The 23,223-nt window shown below is 35.7% G+C and overlaps 1 protein-coding gene across 1 annotated transcript in view; it reads left to right on the forward strand.

The window, feature by feature from the left end:
• Window positions 1–23,223, forward strand: part of VPS13C (vacuolar protein sorting 13 homolog C (S. cerevisiae)) — a 173,292-nt gene that overhangs the window by 32,914 nt on the left and 117,155 nt on the right. The window contains exons 9-18 of the mRNA XM_015563005.1: window positions 3,633–3,692; window positions 6,611–6,670; window positions 7,536–7,616; window positions 8,686–8,743; window positions 10,797–10,924; window positions 11,918–12,024; window positions 12,579–12,750; window positions 15,264–15,326; window positions 20,310–20,439; window positions 21,169–21,263. Coding sequence (XP_015418491.1) covers window positions 3,633–3,692; window positions 6,611–6,670; window positions 7,536–7,616; window positions 8,686–8,743; window positions 10,797–10,924; window positions 11,918–12,024; window positions 12,579–12,750; window positions 15,264–15,326; window positions 20,310–20,439; window positions 21,169–21,263 — 954 coding nt within the window. The remainder of the gene's footprint in view (window positions 1–3,632; window positions 3,693–6,610; window positions 6,671–7,535; window positions 7,617–8,685; window positions 8,744–10,796; window positions 10,925–11,917; window positions 12,025–12,578; window positions 12,751–15,263; window positions 15,327–20,309; window positions 20,440–21,168; window positions 21,264–23,223) is intronic.

Below are 23,223 nucleotides of genomic sequence, written 5' to 3' on the forward strand. Positions count from 1 at the left end.
AATTTTTAAAGGGAACAGTTGACAATGACCTTCATACACTTGAACTGATTTGATTCCCTTTCCCACATAGGGACACATAGTTAAATAATACTGTTAATATTAGAAAACTAGAGGCCTGGTGCACAAAATTCATGCACTCAGGGTGGGGGCCTATGCCGGCAGTCAGACATCTTTAGTGCTGCTGCAGAGGTGGGAGAGGCTCCCACCACTGCCGTTGTGCTCGCCAGCCGTGAGCCCAGCTTCTGGCTGAGTGGTGCTCCCCTTGTGGGAGTGCACTGACAACCAGGGGGTAGCTCCTGTGTTGAGCATATGCTCCCTGGTGGTCAATGCATGTCATAGTGACTGGTCTACTGGTTGACTATCTTCCCCCGGTGGTCAGTGCATGTCGTAGCTAGCGGTTGAGCAGACTTAGCATATCTTTAGCATCTTACGTTTCGATTGGTTGAATGGATGACTGGACAGCTGGATACTTAGCATATTAGGCTTTTATTTTATAGGATTGATATGTGTATATGTGGATTATCTGTACCCAGTTTTTTTTAAAAATATATTTTATTGATTTTTTACAGAGAGGAAGGGAGAGAGATAGAGAGTTAGAAACATCGACGAGAGAGAAACATCGATCAGCTGCCTCCTGCACATCTCCTACTGGGGATGTGCCTGCAACCCAGGTACATGCCCTTGACCGGAATCGAACCTGGGATCTTTCAGTCCACAGGCCTACGCTCTATCCACTGAGCCAAACTGGTTTCGGCTGTACCCAGTTTTAAATCCAAGATTGTTTTTTTTTTTTCTAATGAGTACACTGTCATTTCTTCTTTTCTGTGTTGGGCTTTTTTGTTTATGAGTGTAAATCTATAATAATAAAAGTGTCATATGCTAATTAGACCAGACAGCCAAATGACCTTCCAGATATTATTCCAGATGTCCTTCCGGATGAAGCTGCAGCAGCAGGAGCTGAGGCAGAGGTGATCAGGGGCAATCAGGCAGGCAGACGAGCAGTTAGGGGCGATCAGGCAGGCAGGCAGAGTGGTTAGGGTTGATCACGCAGGCAGGAAGAGGTGGTTAGGGGCATTGGCAGGCAGGCAGAGTGGTTGGGGCTATCAGGCAGGCAGGGGAGCAGTTAGGGGCGATCAGGCAGGCAGGCGAGTGGTTAGGGGTGATCAGGCAGGCAGAGGGGTTACGGGCGATCAGGCAGGCAGATGAGTGGTTAGGGGTGATGAGGCAGGCAGGCAGAGTGGTTAGGGATGATCAGGCAGGCAGGCAGGTGAGTGGTTAGGAGCCAGTGGTCTGGATTGCTAGAGGGATGTCCAACTGCCGGTTTAGGCTCGATCCCGCAGTAGGATTGGGCCTAAACTGGCAGTTGGATATCCCCTGAGGGCTCCTGGATTGTGAGAGGGTGCAGGCCAGGCTGGGGGACCCCTGTCCCCCCCAGGCACATATTTCATGCACTGGGCCTCTAGTATATCATAAAACCACAATATGCCCCTTTCTAAAGCTAGTATAAGAGATTTTCAGATTGTCTTCTATATTTTGAATTTTGTTTAATGCCTTAAGACTTATACTACTATAACTTTCAGGAACTAATTTTCTTTTTATACTGACAAAAAATTAGTCCAAGAGATGATGAGATAGCAATTATAATGGTAGTTGGTAGAGAGGGCACTAAAACCCAGGTCACTTGACTGCTAGTCTCATTCTCTTCATGTCCCATCAAGCTGGATGGAGCACCCACAACTATCATGTGCATGTGCAACAATATATTTAAAAACTAGACTTCATTTATAACCAAAAATTTAAAATTATTTGATTAAGAACTGTTTTATTGATTTTATTAACTGATTAATTGATTTTATTAATTTTAGTTATAAATGTAACAAATATTGCTTTGTTTTAAAGTTTGAAACATATGTAAGAAACCTTGAATTTTTTTCATTTGCCTAAGAAATTGGAAATGTTACTCTGTCTCTTCTAAAATTGAGTTTGCATCCTTCTTTTTGTTTTAATTTGCTTTAAGTTTGGATTGAATTAAAGCAATATTGATATATATTTATATTTATTTCCCTTTCTAATATGTTTTCTTATGTAACTTAATGTAAGAAACACTTGTAGTTTTCTTTCTAAATTTTTTAAGTTTTTTAATGTTTTAATATATACCATCTCTAACTTATACTGACTTTGTCTTTTACTTTTATGTAGTAATTAAACTGAATTTTGTTACCAAATAAATGTTTAAAAAACCTAACCACTTATCAGTGCCCTTGTTTAAAACAAACTAAGGAAATTAAAATTCAATCAACGTATCATGGAAGTGAGAATTATTCTTAAAACTAATGGCATATTGATGAATGAGAACCTCAGTTGGAACTTAAATTAAGCTTTTTTATTGAGCAAGTGCAATTAGAAAAGTACAGTATTTCTCCTTAATGAAAAGAATACAGAGATGCACAGGAGCGGGATAAATAACATTGTTTATGTTTAAATTGATGTAAGTGACAAAATATACTAAAAGAATCTAAAAGGAAAGAAATTTAAAAATGCAAAGGAATCTTTATTGTAGCATCTGTCTTTCATGTGGTAACCTTAATTATTGTATCTAGAAGGATAATGAAAAAGATAGTATAGGAAGTGGGGTAGGGAATGGATAATTTATCGCAAAAATGCTCATTGGATGATAGTAGTTTGTGAGTATTACATTAGCAACTGAGGAGTTGTGGTTTATTGAAGTTCTTCTGATTAGCTCCAAGTTATTTTGAGCTAGTTATCTGTAAGTATAAAAAGATGTGGGAATAAAGGAAAATGTATTGCCACAATCACAATATCTCCGATATTAAAAACAAAACTCAAAAAGCTATCTGTGTTTTTCAGCTATACCAGATCATGCATATTTCCTATTTGAGGAGGGTTTATATGACTAAACTCTGGAGTCACTATTGGATGATTTAGAACATTATGTTTTTTCTTCACTCTCTAGTTCCTCTAGTTTTTGTTACAACCAAAAAACTGTGACTTTTGGACATCTTTAAGATGCCTAAAACAATGACATTTTCATATAGTGGTACAGTTTATTGTGAGTAAATTTAACTTAGGTATTGAAGGTCAGAAATAGAACAAAAGTTTGACATTGGCAGATTTGGGGTTAAGAGACTAGGGAAATTAAATGTTGGGCACTTTCTAACAAAGAAAATGTTTGAAGTGTCAAGGAAATTAAGGCTTAAAGAGACAGTTCACATTTCTAAATGTGAAAATCTTGACTGTTTCAAAAATAATTTAGTGGCAGTGTTTTTGCCGCTGATGCTTTGTTTTCTTTATCTGTGAACAACATCTTTAATGTTATACATAAAGAGACTCTCTCTGTAACTATCTAGACAAGAATCTGTCTAATTGTAGTTAGCGAGTCTTTTCATATACTAGGAAAAGAGATTCACTGGGAAGTGATATGAGTGTCATGCCTGCAAATATGGATAATCCCAGTCATGTTTTGGCTCCCTTCTCTTTCTTTTCCACATATCCATTTGGTTTGTGTAACTTATTTGTAAACTAATTGCCCTATGTTGCCTATCGTAAAGAGTGGAGCATGGATTCACCCTCACCATCAGTATATTTTAATGTTACTTTTTTTTCTTTGATAGGTTACTGATCCAAAGCGGCCCCTTTCATTTGGTGTCACACTGGGAGAACTTAGTTTGTTGGTAATGTTGGACTTATTTTAAATATTTGTGGAATCTGTAAAATACTATTCCCGAGCCATAGGTAGCGTTGTCTAAAAGCTATTTTATTTTTATGTATAATCTTTCTGTAGCTTTTCCAACAGTTCAAAAATTTTAGTGATGCTATTACATTCTCTAATTTTGATATGTCTTCGAATTTAACAAATATCCAAATACAGTATCAAACATTCTGAAAGAATTATAAGCTGTCTCTTAAACATGTTGGAAAGTAGGGGAAGATAAATTTCCATAGAGTTATGTTCTCATTCTTGATTAGGTAAATGGAATTTCCAAATAGCTTATATGTGTTTATGTGTTTATATGTACATGTGTATGTACCATAATGATATCTATCTATATGTATATATCTATATCTATATCTATCTATATATATAACCTATATCTACATCTATATCTACATCTATCCATATCTGTATCAGTAATTTATTTTGATTAAATATTTTATAATGTAGTTTGGTTTTTCTCTTAAAGGTCTTTAAGGATAGCATGTGTATATATATATCCAGGTTAGACTTTATTTTCTTTGATGGACAACTAAGAGGTAGGAAATGTTTTAAAGTTAAGGACAGTGAACAGTAAATTGTACTGAGTACATGTTTGCCTTATGGTTAGTTATATGGATAGGGCTTAGTACAGAAAGAAGAGAAAAAAAAAATTGAAAGAGAAGTAGACTGCCAGAGAAAGAGAAAAGGACATGTTTACATGGAGGCCTTAAGAAGGATGCATGCATGCAGAGAAGCAGAGATACATAGAGTTGAAGACCAAAGCAGAAACATTGAAGAAAAAGAACTAGAGAAACAGGAAAGGGAGTCCGGAAGCTAGTGTTTAATATACTGTTTGTCTTCTGCATGTTTCCAAAATGAATTTGAAGTAGCTTTTGATAAAGAAGAATATCTCATAATATCTCTAAAGAGACCAGAACCCATGTTGTGGAAGGTAGAGAGCTACTTGTTCCAGAAATTTTAGACTAACATTAGTCATAACTGAGCACAGTATTTAACATTGAGCTTCTAGCAGACAAAAGAAAACATATTAAACAAATACCTGCATTGACTGACGACAGACAGGCATACTTGTGCATGAGAATGATGCCTAACTGTCTTAGTGTGTGCTGTTGTCTGAGCCCCTCTGTATCTTTGCTCAGACTCTATACTGTTTTCTTTGTCTGTATTATGCCCTTCCCTTTGTCTGCCTAGCAATTCTGTTCAGGTTTTAATACTTGTGTAAGCTATTACCTTGCTTTCTCATTCCTTTTTTTACCTTCCTCTTTGAATTTATCATTCCTTATTTCATGCCTCTCATTGTACTAGTCTTTGATGAAAGCACCTGTAACTGGTTACCATGTTGGTCTCCTGCTGTCTAATGTTCATTTATTCACTGATGCAATAGGAAATAAAATACAGTATTGATAAAATGTAGTATCTATATTTTAGTGTTGCTTGAGTGAGATTGTTTGTGTAAAGCATTTGGCACATTGGCTGGCTCATTTATTTCCTGCTTCAAGTACTACATTGCCTATTATAACAACTGCAAACTTACCTCTTTTTGTATCCATATCATTCCTTTCTTCTATCTTTCCAATTACAATTGAACTCCATAAGGTAATCTTCCCACCTCTGATCTGGATCCTGTACTTCCCTATGCCCTCAGGAGCCTTCCCTCTACCCCCCTTTTCTTCCCTTCCTTCCTTCTGTCCATCCATTTCTTTCTCTTTCCTAAATCTTCAACTCCTCTCCCTCTGCCTTTCCTTCCTCCCTCCCTCCACCCCACTTCTTTTTGTAAGCATTTAAATACATGCAAGTATCTCCTTTACAGCAAAATTAAAAAGCCTGTTTTTATTTAGCGATTTATTTATTTAAAGTTCTTTATTGTTGAAAGTATTACATGTCTCCTCCCCCACCCATTGACCTCTGCCAGCCCACCCCTGCCCTCCAGCACAGGCCCTAACCGTCCCCTCCCCCCCAATGTCCTTGTCCATAGGTTATGTTTATATGCATGCATACAAGTCCTTTGGTTGATACCTCACCACCACCCCCTCACCCCCCACCCCCACCTTCCCTCTGAGGTTTGATGGTCTGTTTGATGCTTCTACGACTCTGGATGTATTTTTGTTCATCAGTTGTTCATTATATTCCACAAATGAGTGAGATCATGTGATACTTATCTAAAAAGCCTGTTTTTTAACCTTCTTCCACTCCACCCATGCCCCATCTAACTACCTGCCTTCTCTTTCTTTCCTAAGAGAATTTTCTACCTTTGCTGTCTTTCTTGCCCCACCTCCTGTTGACTCCCTACCTACTGTACTCTGACTCTGCTACTCCATTAAAACTGTTCTTAACAAGTTCATCAGTAATGCCCTGGCTGCCAAATAAGTTTAATTTAGTTTTTTTTCATTGCAGCATTTGGTATTGCTTACCATGCTGATTTTCTGGAAACATGGTCATTCTTTGATTTCCATGTTCTGGTTTTCTTCTTACTTTGTAATAATTATTTATTTGATCTTTTAAAAACAGAAGTGGACCTTTTTCAATAGCTTATAGGCAAGCTCTCTGCTTTTATTCATAACCAACTTCTTCCATACGTCAGACACTTAGTACTCAATAATTATTTTGTGGGTGAATTAACTTATTTAAATTTGAACGTCTTCAATTCTTTTTTTACTGTTATTCCTTTGATTTTGTCATAAAGTTATGTAAAGAAACAGATTGCTAACAGTAGCTAACATTAGCTCTATGTGTTTTCTTCCTAAGTTATTTAGTTATAGTTTACAAATGTTAGAGTACTATTGTGGGATATATATATATGTATATATATATATATATATGTGTGTGTGTGTGTATATATATATATTTCATTTCACAGTTCTTTTTTTCTTTTAGACTGCAAATGAACACTGGACTCCATGTGTGTTAAATGAAGCAGATAAAATTATATACAAGGTATTAGACTGGATTAAACATTTCTTGAATTTCCTAGGTACAAACACTTAATGTATTTTCTTAAAGAAACCTTGATAGAGCAGTTTTGGCACTGCTACTTACTGTGTGGCCTTCTAAAGTCACTTACCTATTTTGAGGTTTAGGTTCTTCACCTAACATATAAAGAAAATGAATAAAATTAACATATCCCAGATTGTATTTTATGGAGCATTAGGTAATTGACTTATTATTAGATTTGTAGAAAAATATTCTCTGGTCAAGTAAGATTACTGACTAAAAGTATTAAGCATTTGGTACATAGTTAAATAGGCATGTTTCATTTTTTTTTAAACTACAGAACTTCAGAATGCTTTAAATATACTAATAAACATTGTGAACATTCAAGAGTGATATTTAGTAAGTAGCTTTCCCCACCTTATTGATTATAGAATCCACTCCCCTCACGCCTCCCTCAAAACACCCATTCCTATCCACTGGAGACTGGAGGAATCATATCTTTTTTTTTTTTTTAAGCAGAACATGTACAGGGCCTATTAAATACTAAATTCTCAATAAATATTTGATAATTGTATGAATAAATTCTATTTGGAAATAGTGTTCCTGGAAGCAAAATTTAGCAAATGCTGGATTAATAATAAAGTCTGAGAATAACATACAAACCCCCTCCCTCCCATTTTTACACTTGATCTTAGCCAAAAAGCTGAAAAGCAATTATTTCCCCCATTTTTGCATTATTTTCTTTCCTTTATAAACTCAAAATGGCAATTGGATAATTTGGGATACTGAACATGAGATTAATCTTTTAATATTGATTCTTAACTTCACTGTGTTAGTTGCTTGACCTCTTTCAATTGTTCTTTTATAGCTTGTCCGACTTGATAGCCTTAGTGCCTACTGGAACGTAAACTGCAGCATGTCTTACCAGGGATCAAGGGAACAGATCTTGGTAATTTCTGTTTTTATGTGGAAGAGCTAACTACACTATATTTGTTTACATATGAGATCCTTAATGAAGACAGGCTATATCAGTCTTTTGTTCAAGTTGTATATAATTAAATCGGAAGTATAAAACACAGTTTTTGGTATCCACTCTGCCTTTTAAAAAGCACTTTTGTTTTTGAAGATCTTTGTGAAATCATTCATTAAGCAGTGAGATGAGAACCCATACTTTTGAATCAACTGTGCTTAGGATTTTTTACACTATTTTTATAGCGTTTGGTTACATTGTGGTGTTTCATGAGAATTGCTTGAAGAGTATTGTCAAGAAAGATGATACCTTGCCCAGCTGGTGTGGCTCAGTGGTTGAGCATCGACCCATCCACCAATTTAATTCCCACTCAGGGCACATGCCTGAGTTGTGGGTTCGATATCTGGCAGGGGTGTGCAGGAGGCAGCCAGACAGTGTTGGTGTTTCTATCTTTCTTTTCCCTTTCTCTATCTTTAAAATCAATACAAACATATTTAAAAAAAGAGTGGTATTGCTATTACAAAAAAAAAAGAAAGAAAGAAAGAAAGAAAGAAAGAAAGGAGGGAGGGAGGGAGGGAGGGAGGGAGGAAGGGAGGAAGGGAGGGAGGAAGGGAGGGAGGAAGGGAGGAAGGAAGGGATGATACTGTTCAGATCTAAAGAATATATTCTTAGCCCTGGCCAATGGGGCTCAGTTGGTTGGGCATTGTCCTGTGCCCTGAAAGGTTACTGGTTCGATTCCCAGTCAGGGCACATGCCTAGTTTCGGGCTCTTGATCCCCGGTAGGGGGTATGCAGGTGGCAGCCAATTGATGTTTCACTCTCATATTGATGTTTCTCTCTCAAAAAAAAAATCAATAAAAAAATCTTCTAGGCATTTGTGATAACAATTTCTTAAACAGTGAAAGTATAAATCAGAAGTATTAACTTAAAATTTCACTGTGTTAGCCAGTCTTAGTCATGTTTACTTACTTAGAGGAGTAAAGAAGACCTATTGAATTTTGGAGCTGAATATTTTATTTTTAATTTTCATATAATTCAATTTTTTTAAGGATCATCTGAAAAGTGAAATTCTTACAAGCAATGATATTCTACCAAGCCATCAATACAGTAAGTAATGGTAAAAGCTTATTTTATGTTATAGGAAGCCTGGAATTAAAAACTTTATTTTAGTATACTTCTTCTGATAAAATTACTGTGACAAAGAGAAAGTATTAATTTTATACCTTAATTTTGTGATATAGCATGTTTGGATTATAACTAATTGTTTAGGAATAGATTATAACACACACACTGCTGAAGAATAAGGAAGACAAGGACAATGTGGCTGTTGTTCACTCCTAACAGCTAACCACCCTTGACCTCCACATTTCCTTCTTTTTTTTTTTTTTTTTGTTTTTTTGTTTTTTTGTTTTTTCTAAAATATATTTTATTGAGTTTTTACAGAGAGGAAAGGAGAGAGATAGACAGTTAGAAACATCGATGAGAGAGAAACATCAACCAGCTGCCTCCTGCACACTCCCCACTGGGGGTGCACCCGCAACCAAGGTACATGCCCTTGACCGGAATCGAACCCGGGACCCCTCAGTCCGCAGGCTGACGCTCTATCCACTGAGCCAAACCGGTTTTGGCGTCCACATTTCCTTCTTACCTTGCTACCATCTTCTTTGTTTTAGGAATTAGGTTTTCTTTGCTTTGCTTCATAACTATCTCTCTGAGATCTTGGTATTCAGTCTCACCCCTAGCATGTCACTATTGCAGTGCTAAGACAAACCAACCACATGAGAGATTTTTTTATATGAGTTTTCCTTGGCAGCCTTGCCTTTATTTCCTTTTAAATAGATCTCTAACAAATCTGCCTGCTTATTTATGTATCTCATCTTTTTTCTCCATTTCCGTTTTATTAGCCTACAGAAGCTATTTATTGGTTTACATTTACTATATTCCTTTCTGCTCATCCTCAAATTTTATGCCCATGTTCTTCTGTATTCCATATCACTCTGTTCACTATTGTTTTCTTCATATCCTTTTATGACTGATTGCTGTTATAGAAGAGTTGGCACTTTTTCTTTTATGTTCATTGGCCTCTGTATTTACTGATGACAAGGTTTTCACATGCTGCTAGTTTGTGAAAGCATTTTTACTTGTGATAGAACTAGTTCAGAAAATTCTCCAACTTTATTCTTAGGCATCTTCCACTTACAAATAAACTCTAAATTAGTTGAAATTTTATATTATCATGCAAACTAAACACTTTATAAGGTATCACAATTTATATAATTTTAATAGTATTATAAGTTATAATTATCACTTTACTTTGCTCTCTTATCTTTCCTAATACACCTTTTCATACTACTTCTCACTTTTAAAAGTATTTTCTTTAGTTTATTCTAAGAATATATGCAGTGATTGTTTTGAAAATTGTAAAGTAGTAAGAAATTTTTTTCTGGGTTACATGAATTTTATTTATGGTTCTGTTCCAAAAATCTGGCAGTGATTAAATAAGACAGAAATTAATCAAATTTTGTTTCCTACTGTCCAGTCGGAGTAGCTCAGTTAGTTGAGTGCCATCCTGTGCACTGAAAGGTTGCCAGTTTGATTCCTGGTCAGGGCACAAAACTGGGTTGCTGGTTTGACCCCCTGTCAGGGCACTCAGGGAAAGCAACCAATTGATATTTCTCCCTCTCTCCCTCAGTTTCCTTCCTCTCTCTCTTCCTCCCACTTTCCATCTTTCTCTCCCTTCCTCCCTCCCTCCCTATCTGTAAGCATGTTCTCTGGTGAGGATTAAAAATTTTTTTTGTTTCTACCTTGTATTAGTATTTTAAATGAATAATAAAATCATTAAGTGTCTTGAAGCAAGGAACAGAAGCCTAATTTTATACAGAGTGTGAATTCCCAAGAGTAGATTGTCTGTATTTTGTACATTTCTTATTTAGAAGCATAGGACCCCAATTTTCTTTTTGGGGATTCCACTTTAACCCTTGAGTTTGATTGTTGATATTATGCAGGTAAATAGATACCTAAATATTTTTTGGTAGTTCTCTCTTTTACATATTTTTTATAATTTTTCTTTACTTTCAGCGTAACAGTGTTCTTAAAATTTGTAGTCATTAATATGTAAGAGCATATAGAGGTTATCTTACTTCTTCTCATGTGTTCTCAGTTTTCCAGCCAATATCAGCCTCTGCAAAACTCTACATGAATCCTTATGCAGAAACAGAGCTCAAAACACCCAAACTTGATGGGAACATAGAAGTACAAAATATTGCCATCGAACTGACCAAACCTCAGGTGTGATTCAGTTGGACATTTCTAACTTTGATGAGCCTTGAATTTCGACTGCTTTTGTCCTTTGTGATTATTCCTTCTCCAATGTTCTGATGGTTCTTTTGGTTTCTTATGTTAATATTTGATTCCTAAAAATAGATATACTATACATATTTTTTGGAAAGTATCAAATTTAAGAAATAGTTTTATTTTATCTGATATTTTCCTTATTAGTGGAGAGTCTTACCAAATTATAGTGAATTACATTACTTACATTTAATTCCCAATTGTTGATGGAGATTTTAATGTATTTTTCTTCCTCAGATTTTAGTAGCAGGCACTCTTATATTCAACATTATTTACTTATTTTTTAGAACAGTTATTTTGGCAGCTTTTTAAAAATTTGTTTCTCAAGTTTGGTTATATGCCCAGGGAGTTTGGGTAACAGCCCTGGAGAAATGAAAGTGAAAAAAGGGCAGGGATTTAACTAATTGAGCTTTTAGTCCAGTGTAGTCTAATAAAAATACAATGCAAGTTCTATATGTAACTTTAAATTTTCTAGTAGCTACATTAGCAAAGTAAAAAGAAAAGTTGACATTAATTAAAATTATAACATTTTATTTAACCTAAAATATTATCATTTTAACATGCATTCAATTTTAAAAATTAAGGTATTATACATCCTTTTTTTCCTTAAGCCTTTGAAATCTGAGGTATATTTTACATTTAGAATACATTTACATTCAGATTATCCACCTTTTAAGTCCTGAGTAGCCATATGGTAAGCCTTAGGTAGAAATGTATTATGAAAAATAAAGAGGAGGAAGCTAACTTGCCCTTTCCTTTATCTTACCTACAGTCCTTACGTGTGTGTGTGTTTTCCTCTATTTGAGCTATTTACCAGACACACAGAATTGTTATATTGGTGGTCAGATGGGCGATTAAGTAGCTTTCTTTTATTTAGTGTTTACTCATGTGTGCAATCTAATCAATATAAGTTTGTTTTTGTCTTAATAGTACTTAAGTATGATTGACCTTTTGGAGTCAGTGGATTACATGGTTAGAAATGCCCCTTACAGGAAATATAAACCTTATGTACCACTTCATACCAATGGTCGACAATGGTAAGTTAGAATTATTTTTTAAAAAATAAGAAACATACAGTCATATAGTTAGGGATTCTCAGGGTTAAGACATGTTTAAAGCCACGTAATGAAGCTACTTTTTCTTTTTAGAGACACAGAGTGTTATCTTTTATATTATGTCCTTGTTACTTTTTTTCATAAATACATTCTGTTGTACTTCTGCTCCCAGATTATTTCCAAATTCTTAATTTGGTATTCAAGACTTTCAACATATTTTGGTCTTATTGCACTTTAGTCATCCACATGGACTCAATGTTTTAACCGTATTGGATGCTATTAATTTTGCATAGCAAATCATTTTGTGTCTTTGTGATTTTGCTTTGATAAACCCTCTTCCTGGAGTGCTTTGTTCATTTCATAATCTATTTAAGTCAGAAAATTATACTGGGAAATTGAACTCTTATTATTGAGCTCTTACAAGAAAAGAGTTAATAACAAAAAGTGTAACAGGTTAGGTCTAAAGTCAAAGCTATTTTCCTGCTTTTTCTTAAACCTCTATATTCAGATGTGCATTAAAAATTTTTGATTTGCAGGTGGAAATATGCAATTGATTCAATTCTTGAAGTTCATATAAGAAGGTGTACACATATGTGGTCATGGAGTAACATAAAAAATCACAGGCAATTGCTCAAGAGTTATAAATGTGCCTACAAAACCAAACTGACCCAGACTAAAGTCCCAGAAGAAATACAGAAACAAATTCAGGTATATCTTGCATATGTTGATGAAAGGTATTATTTGTTAAGTCATCTGTTAATGTTAATTTTTCTAAATTTAATTTGTATTAAAATATGATTTAGAAAGAATAGTGTTAATCTCTTTTGAGAGAATTTTATGGGAAAATGCAAAGTATTTTCCCCCAATTTTTATCTTCTTTGAAAATCCTTCTCATCCATCCTCATATTAGATAAAATGAGGTTACTGTAAATGATTTGTAGAAATATGTTTGGTATTTGTAATAATGTATAGAAAATCAATGTTAGATCTGTTTATTATTAGCTAGGTGTATATATTAGGTTTGTTAGTGGCTTTTTAAAAATAGTTCCAATTATTATTTATAAAAAACAGCTTTATTCTCAAGATAGGAGGAGTCTTACCCCCTTTTGAAACAAAGAAAAACACCATACTGAATATATAAGTGGCTTAATAGCATCTGACTTTGATTACATAACTTTCTGTCACAAATTCATAATGTAAAGAACTGAATTCTGCCTGGCCAGTGTGGCTCAGTCGTTGAGCATCAACCTATGAACCAGGAGGTCACTGTTCAATTCCCAGTCAGGGCACATGCTCAGGTTGTGGCCTCGATCCCCAGTGTGGGGCATGCAGAAGGCAGCTGATCAATGGTTCTCTCTCATCGTTGATGTTTCTCTCTCTCTCTCCCTCTCCCTTCCTTTCTGAAATCAATAAAAATATATTAAAAAAAGAATGGAATTCCTGTTATTATGAAACATATGACAATCACCGGTATTATATATTAGAAAAAGTATCAATTTGCTAAACATTTCAGGTACCATCTTCTCTTGTACAAAATGGAAACTGTCTGTCTTATAGAGTTGTGAGATGTGCATAAGATAACACTTAGAGCACCCGGCACCCAGGTTACTAGGATTACTTTTTTAAAAAATTCTCACCCGAGGATATATTTTTACAAGTATATTCTATTTTTGCCCTGACTGGTTTGGCTCAGTGGTTAGAATGTTGTCCTGCATATCAAAGGGTTGCAGATTTGATTCCCATCAAGGGCACATATCTTGGTTGTAGGTTCCCCAGCTCTGGCAGCGGTGCGTGCGAGAGGCCAATCAATCAATGTGTCTCTCTTATGTCAGTGTTTCTCTCTCCCCCTCCTCTCTCCCTTCCACTCTCTAGAAATCAATTAATAAAATATCTTTGTGTGAGGATTATAAATAAATAAATAAATAATATTTTATTGTTATTGTTATCTTTATTATAGATGTCCCCCATTTTTCTCTCCTTTGCCCCCCTCTATCCAGACCGTGCCCTCCTTTCTCTCTGGCCCTTACCACATTGTTCTCTATGTCCATGGGCTATGCATATATGTTCTTTGGCTATTCTCTACACCTTCTTTCATCCTGTACACCCCACCCACCTTCCCTCTGACATCTCAGACTCTGGTTCTATTACTAGGTTTTGTTTAAAATACTCCATGGCTGTAAAAAGGATGAAACTCTTACCTGTTAGGACAGCATGGATGTGTCAGGGCCAGCCTGACAAGGTTGAGCTGGGCTGAGGCAGGGAGGTGGGAATTGAGAAAAGAAAGAAAGACAGGTAAGCGGGATCAGGAGGACCCCAGTTCTCGAGGAACTGAAGCAAGTTTATTAGCCACACAATCTTATTTATGCACAACACACTGAATAGGAGGTCTGTCAGGAGGAATGTATTCTTTGTTCCTCTTAATCTTTACTCACAGAAAAATACTGTATGATCTCGCTTGTATGTGGAATCTAATGAACCTGAGGATATGTTTTTATTGATTTTAGAGAGAGGGGAAGGGGGAGGGGGGGGGAGAGAGAGAGAAAGAGAGAGAGGGGGAGTGAGAGAGAGAGAGAGAGCGATGGAAGGGAGAGAGAGAGAGAGAGAGAGAGAAACATTGATATGAGGGAGAGATGTTGATCCCTTGCCTCCTGTATGCGCCCTGACCGAGATCACAAGGGTATGTACCCTGACCAGAAACTGAACCTGTAACCTTTTTGGTGAACGGGACAATGCTCCAGCCAACTGAACACAATGACTGGAGCTTTCTTACATACTTCTATGTAAATTCCCCAAATCACTTTCTACTTTAGATTACTTGTGATTTGCAGAATTTTACATTTAAAAATTTTGTGTTTTATAATGGTGCCTTTAGTACAATGATTGTAAAATAATATAGAATAGAGGGAGTCAGAAGTAAGAACTATAGGATAATACCCCTTCTAGATATTCTTGTTTCCATTGCATATATGGCTATCTGTGTATTGTAATGGTCTCATTAAAATTCTTATTTTTATATTTATTGAGGATTTACTTCCTTGGAAAACTTATTTCTTATATTGCAAAAGTTAAAAATGTAAAAGCCAAGTGCATATTCAAATTTATACTTAAACTTTCATTCGATCACAAATAGTGTTTGTTCATGGACTAATAAGTAAGCCTGGATATCATTGAAGAAAAAAATATTCTATCTAATGATCATTTTGCTTGTCTTTATTTTACAGGATTTGGAGAAGACTCTAGATGTTTTTAACATAATTTTAGCAAGGCAACAAGCACAAGTTGAGGTAATTATTTTTATTAGCTGATTTTATGTTTTAAACATGTTACAACTACTCCTTTAAACCTAGGATCAAAAAAGCTAAGCTTCATAGGATGTTATTGAGATTTGCTTAATTGAGAATAAAGATTGAATTTTCACAGATTAATTTTGTCTCAGGAAAAAATTAAAATATTGGGGGGAAGGGGAAGGTGACATTAAGGGGAAATTAAAAAAAAATTTATGACAGAAATTTTGAACTCCCTCTTCCCTTCCCTCCCCCCCCCCACCCCAATAGAAAGTAAAAAAGAGTCATCCATTATTCTAGCAACACTGAATGCTAACTGTTAACATTTTTGACATACAGACTCTTAGGTCTTTCCCCTATGCATGCGTACCTACCTATTTATGCTTCTTAGCTATTTCTTTCACTTTATCTTTGCTTTGTTTTCCCTTCCCTCCATTCCTTCCTCCTTTACTTCACTGACATTTTTTCTTCCCTTCTCTCCCTCCTTCTTTCCCTCTTCCTCTATCTCTTCTTCTCTTCTTTTTTTCCCCCCAAATTGGAATCAGTCTGTTCATAAGTATTTTATAAATGCTGATTTATTTCAGTTGGTACCTTGTCTGCATTATTATGTGTTTTTTCTATTATTCTGTAACATGACTTTTTTTGGTATTTAAAAAATGAATTACAAGTACAATACAACTTATTATAGAAAAGTTAGAAAATATTGATCTACAAAAAAAAGAAAATAGAAACCACCCATTATGTCACACACCAAAGATAACTATTGTTAATGCATTTCTGTATATTGTTTTAGTTTTTTACATTAATAAAACTTCATACACATGCTTCTGTTTTAGAATGGGTTTGAAGCATATATACTTGTGCATTCATTTACTTAGCAAATACTCATTGAGTGCCCATCACGTTAGCATAGTGATTTTCAATTTTTTTTTATCTTATGGCACACATAAAGTAATAACTAAAATTCTGTGGCATATCAAAAATGTATTTTTTGCAAATCTGACAATTTTGACTTAATCACACTGGATGGATATTCTTGTGTTGTCTGTTGCCTTTTTTTTTTTTTTTTTGCAATCTAAGAGTAAAGAGGTCAGTATTCCTGACCATTAGACAGGTTTTGTGTGTTTTAGAAATTCTTGCATCACACCATTTGGAAATCTCTATAGTAGGAATATGGTTAAAGAGTGTGGACCTGGGAGTCAGATGGTTTGGATTTTAATCCCAGCTTTGCCAACTAATACTTGTGTAACCTTGGGCTGGCTACGTAACCTCTCTGTGTCTCAGTTTCCTCATTTGTAATTGGACTAATGCATAGTGCCTACATCATAGAGTTACTGTGAGTAGTGCATAATAATTGATGTAAACCACTTCCAGCGGTTCTCAACCTGTGGGTCGCGACCCCTTTGGTGGTCGAACGACCCTTTCACAGGGGTCGCCTAAGACTATCCTGCATATCAGATATTTACATTACAATTCATAACAGTAGCAACATTACAGTTATTACAGTAGCAACGAAAATAATTTTATGGTTGGGTCACAACATGAGGAACTGTATTTAAAGGGCCAGAAGGTTGAGAACCAGTGACTTAGACTGTTAGGTGCCTGATATATAACAATTACTAAATAAGTGACTTTTTTCTTTATCATCATCATTATCATTTGCATTAGGATTCAGAAGTGAGCAAAACAGACAAAAATCCCTTACATTATAATAGGAAGAATGATAATAAACAAAAAAGTAAATAAAAATAATGTAGAAATTAATATAAAGGGTGCTAAGGCTAGGCAGAGACCATAATGGGGTTGCAGTTTTAAATAAGATGGTCAGGGAAAGTCTCACTAAGAAGGATACATTTGAGCAAAGTCAACCAGAAAGATACCTGAGGGAAAGTGTACCAATCAGAAGGAATATAGCAAGTTGAAAGGTTTTTGGGGTGGGAACATAACTAGCTCATTAAGGGGAATAGAGTGGTGAGAGCCAGGAGAAATGGTGGTTAACGAAGGAAGGTAGTGGAGGAGTTGGAGTGATGATTGTTGGAGTTATGGAGGAAGCTAGATTCTGTAGGGCAAGCATGTCAAATTCGGCCCACAACGAATATTTTTGTGGCCCAGCCAATATAACGATATGTAAAAAATGTTTTGATGAAACTTCGTAGCTTAATTTTTACAATATCCTGTTAAACATGATTATTAATAACAAACTACAACGTTCGCTAATGACCGATTACTATAATCGTGTTGCATTCATTCCCCTTATGCACAGGTGCACCTTTTCTCTCCACTAATACTAGCAGCGAATATTTTAGCAGCCTATTGCCATGTCATTAGTCTTGTACTGACTTGTTTGGTGTGCGCAACAGGAAATACTTAGCTTTTGGAGAACAAGAAACATAGGTTTATTTTTGTTATGCTTATTAGTTTGTGCAGTTGTTCAGTGTCTGGTAAGTTAATGTTCAAGAAAATATTATTTTTTATTAAAATGTTCTGTTATTTTATGTTTACGATTACTCATTTATTTCAGCCCTTAGTTTCAGCATGTCTCTATCGAAATAAACCTATGTTTCTTTGAAAATTGAAGCTTTTATTTTTTTGCAGCCCACATAAACTTAAACCTTGTTTATTTGGCCTGTGTTAGCTGTTGTGTTTGACATGCTTGCTGTAGGGTCTTAAAAGCAATTCATTGTAAATTTTTGTGGATTTTGGTTTTTACTCTGAATTAGGGAGCCATTTCATGAATAGAATAATATAATCTGACTTAGGTTTTAAAACTTCCTCTGGCTGCTAATTTGAAAACACACTGTAAAAAGGAGGGCAAAACTGAAAACAGAGATTAGTTAGGATACTCTTGAAATATTTGAGAAATAATGGTAGTGTGGCTGAGAATGGTTACGATGGAGTGATGCCTCAGTGTCAAATTCTGGATATGTTTCGCCCAGCCCGTGGGGCTCAGTGGTTGAGTATGAACCTATGAACCAGAAGGTCCCCCCATTGGAGGTTGGATTCTCAGTCAGGTCACATGCCCAGGTTGCAGGCTCGATCCCCAGTAGGGGGCATGCAAGAGGCAGCTGATCAATGATCCTCTTTCAGCATTGATGTTTCTATCTCTCCCTCTTCCTTCCTCTCTGAAATCAATAAAAAAAATTAAAAATATTCTGCATATGTTTTAAGAGAGAGCCATTATTTCCCAAAGGACTAAGTTCAGATTTTAAGAGAGAAAAATCAGAGATGACTAAGAATTTTGTCTTGGAGCAGTTGGGAAGTTGGAGTTACTATGAAATGAGATGGGGAAGACTAGCTGGAACAAGCTTGGGTGAGATAGGAGATGAGTAGTTCAGTTTTGGACCTATAAAGCTTAGCTGTCATTCAGACATTAATGTGGATGTATGGAGTAGTCAATTGGATACGTGAATGTAGAGTTTAGAAGTCTGTGTTGGAGACAGGAATTTAGCAGGGGTCAGCACAGATGGCATTTAAAGCTATGACATTGGATGAAATTACCTACTAGTAAGTTAGAGTAGCTAGAAAATTGGTGGACTCTAAAGACCTGTAGCATTCTATTGTTTATAGGTCAGAGAGATGGGAACCAGTAAAGGTCACCATGGAGAAGCTGCCAGAGATATAGGTGGAAAGTTCTCTGAATATAATATCCTCAAAACCAAGTGAAGAAAGAATTGCAAGGAAGAGGGCGGGATCAACTGTGACAAGTGCATCTGATTGGTCAACTGACCTGAAGACTGAGAATTGACCATTAGGTTTCCCAAATATGAGATGTTTCAGCTATTATTTCTTACAATGATTTTATGAACACACATAAATAAATATGTATGTATATGTACATATGTAGGTCCATATATACATATCTATGATGTTTTGATATATTGCAAGTTCCTGAGGCTTTATTCATTTTTTCCCCCACTAATGTTTTTTCTTTCTGTTCTTCAGATTGGAAAATTTCTACTGCTGTGTCTTCAAGTTTACTCTTTCCTTTATCATTTCCATTTTCAGGTCTACAATTCCTATTGAGTTCCTTAAAAATTTTATTTTTCTGCCAAAAATTCTTACATTTTAGTAACTTTAAGAGTATTTTCCTTTATCTAATGCAACATTAGTTTCAACATCTAGGTTATTTGGTTATTGGCATTATCCTTTTCCTTGATAATTGGTCATATTTTCCTAGGTTTTTGTTTTGTTTTCATATATCAAGTGATTTTGATTATATTTATGGACACTGTGAATATTAAATTGTGTAGTCTCTGTGTCCTGTTATCCTCCAGAAACTGTTGGACATTTTTATCTTAGCACATGCCTTCTGTGGATAGTGGTTCAAATCTCAATCTATTTGTTTCAATTTTTGTATCTTGGTTTGGGTCTATTTTGCACATGAACAGTATAGGAGTTTGAGAGTTGTGCAGATGGTTTATATCTCAGTTCAGGTCTCTGAACCTTTGTTACTTTCATTGAGGTCAGTTTCATACGTGGGAAGCTTAGGTTAGACTGAGGTTTGTGCAGACTTCTACCCAGATATCCCCTTCTCTGGCTCTTCTCCCTCTAGGATTTTCCTCTGTATACTCTGGCTTTCATAGACTGCATTTACTCATGCTGTAGCCAGACTTTTGAATGTGGAAGCATTTTCCTTTCAGTCCCAGTGGCTCCTTAACTTAAACATTTGGAAGATATATTGCTCAGAAATATGCTGTCCTAGTGGCTCCTTAACTTAAAAATTTGAGAGACATATCACTGGAATCCTTGACTATAATTCTTAACAAAATGCAGCAAAATGCTATTGGTAGGTGTGGAAAGTAAATTAATAGACTGCATTAATCACATGTTGAACATCATTTCAGAAGGAACTGTCTTTCTTGACTATATATAGTTAACCTAATGTAGTGTTTAAAAAAGTTCAGCTTTGTTTTTACCCGACTATACCTGAAAATGAAGAGGACATTTACTCTTTAATGAATTTTTTAAATTTTGATTTTTTAGGTGATTCGGTCCGGGCAGAAATTAAAGAACAAGTCTACTGATGCAGGCGAGAAACGTGGAGGCTGGTTTAGTGGGTTTTGGGGTAAGAAGGAAAGTAAGAAAAAAGATGAAGAATCTTTGATTCCTGAAAGTAAGTTCCAAGTCAAGTAATGTATTGTATGCTGATAAGACAAACTATATACATTATATTTTAGCCAGTTGGTTGGATTTTATTTCATAACTAGAGGCCTGATGCATGGAATTCATGCATGGATAGGGTCCCTAGGCCTGGCTGGTAATCAGGGCTAATCGGGGCCTTCCAGCTGCTGCCCAGGGCTTTCCTTCCCCCACTGCTGGCTGCTGGCTGCCAGCCAGGGCCTTCCTTCATTCCGCGCCACCCCCTGTGTTCAGCGTACATCAAATAAAAGTAGCTCAATGTGGCAAACATATAAGCAGATACATCAGGCTGGCACATTTCTGTGTTTCAAATGAAAGCAAAACTTTGATTTTTTTTTTTTGGAGAAAAATTATTTGTGTGAATTTTAAAAAGTTGAAATTCAGAAATCACTACATTTAACATTCCTAATTGTTACTTTTTACATGGATTTTTAATTAGAAGTTTCTCTTAGTTTTTAAAATACTTAGGGAATTAAAAATTTATATAGGAGACCTTAATTTCCTTAATGGTCTCTCTGCTTTTTCTTGATCTAAAAGAGCAAAGGCAGATATTTTAGTATATTAGAGGAAATCACCTGGCTGCTTTTGCTTTAGCATTTGTTTTTATTGCTTTTAGGGCATTTATTAGTTTGGTTTGATTTTTTTTTTATTGTACCTGTAAAACTGAAGCAATTGATTTTAAAATATTGTCTTTTCTTTGTAGCTATTGATGACCTTATGACTCCAGAGGAAAAAGATAAGTTCTTCACAGCTATTGGTTATAGTGAGAGCACCCACAACCTAACTTTACCCAAACAGGTAATAATTTAGATGGCCTAAGAGGTGGCTTGTTTCATTTTACTGTATTATCTTATATTATCAAATTAATTTTTGTGAGTGGTATAAGATGAGGTCCAGTTTAATATCCAGTTTTTCTAGAACCATTTATTAAAGATACTATCTTTTCTCTATGAGTTTTCTTCTTAATTTTTTTTAATCCTCCCCTGAGGATATTTTTTCCATTGATTTTTAGAGAGAGTGGAAGGAAAGTAGGAGAGAGAGAGAGAGAGAAAGAGAGAGAGAGATTGATTGCCTTCCACACATGCCCCAACCAGGTGTGGCGGGGGGGGCGGGGGGATTGAACCTGCAACAAAGGTATGTGCCCTTCTCTGTATATATGAATCTGTTTCTATTTTGTTTGTTAGCTTATTTTGTTTATTAGATTTCACATATAAATGAAATCTTATAGTATTTTTCTTTTTCTGACTGGCTTATTTCACTTAGCATAATAGTCTCTTGGTCCATCCATGCTGTCGCAAAAGATAAGATTTCCATCTTTTTTTATATATTCTACTAGAGGCCCGTTGCAGGAGGATTCCTGCAAGAATAGGGCTTCGCTCCCGTCTCTGCCGCTCCTACCCCGACCTCTGCCGCTCCTACCCCGGCCTCTGCCGCTCCTACCCCGGCCTCTGCCGCTCCTACCCCGGCCTTCTCTGCCGCTCCTCTCCCGCCCGTCTCTGCCACTTCTCTCCCGCACGTCTCCGCTACCTTGGCTCCGTTGCTTGGCTTCTACAGTGTCTTCAGTCTTTGCTCCCAGCCAGTATATGCAAATTAGCTGCCATCTTTGTTGGTGGTTAATTTGCATATCGTGCTGATTAGGCAGTGGGAGGCGTAGCGAAGATACGGTCAATTACCATGTTTGTCTATTATTAGATAGGATTGTGTAAATATACCACAGCATTTTTATCCACTCATTTACTGATTTGGGCTGCTTCCAAATCTTGGCTATTATGAATAATGCTGCAATGAATATAGGGGTGCATATATTCTCTTGAATCAGTGTTTTGGGTTTCTTTGGCTATATACCCAGAAATGGAGTTGCTGCATTATAAGGCAATTCCATTTTTAATTTTTTGAGGAAGCTCCATACTGTTTTCCACAGTGGCTGCATCAATCTGTAGTCCCAATAGTGCACAAGGGTTCCCTTTTCTCCACATCCTCACCAACCCTTCTTGTTTGTTGGTTTATAGATGATAGTCATTCTGACTGGTGGTAGGTGGTATCTCATTGTGGTTTTAATTTGATGATTAGTGACTTTGAGCATCTTTTCATATGCCTATTGGCCATTTGTTTGTCCTCTTTGGAGAAGTGTCTATTCAGATCTTTGCCCATATTTAAATTGGACTGTTTGTTTTATTGGTGTTGAGTTTTATAAGTTTTTTATAAATTTTGGATCTTAACCCCTTTCAGATGTATCATTGGTGAATATGTTCTCCCATTCAGTGAGTTGTCTTTTCATTTTGTTGATGGTTTCCTTTGTTGTGCAAAACCTTTTTAGTTTGATGAATTTACATTATTTTTCTTTTGTTTCCCTTACCCAAGGAGAGATATCAGAAAAAATATTACTATGAGAAATGCCTGAGATTTTAATGTCTTGCTTCTATGTTTTCATCCAGGATTTTTATGGATTTGAGTCTTACATTAAGCCTTTAATCCATTCTGAGTTTATTCTTGTGGATGGTTTAGTTCTGTTAGTATATACATAGATGCTCATGGATGCATAAGTATTTACAATTGTTATATTTTCTTGATGCGTAGACTCCTTTATCATTACATAACAACTTTATCTCTTTGTACCATTTTTAACTTAAAGTCTATTTTTTTCTGATATAAGTATAGCTACCCCTATTTTTGTTTTGTTACTGTTTGTTTGAAATATATTTTTCACCTTTTCACTCTTAGTCTATGTTTGGCCTTAAAGCTAAAATGAGTCTCTTAT

The sequence above is a fragment of the Myotis davidii genome, unplaced genomic scaffold (genome assembly GCF_000327345.1).
Source record: "Myotis davidii unplaced genomic scaffold, ASM32734v1 scaffold57, whole genome shotgun sequence".
Taxonomy (NCBI): domain Eukaryota; kingdom Metazoa; phylum Chordata; class Mammalia; order Chiroptera; family Vespertilionidae; genus Myotis; species Myotis davidii.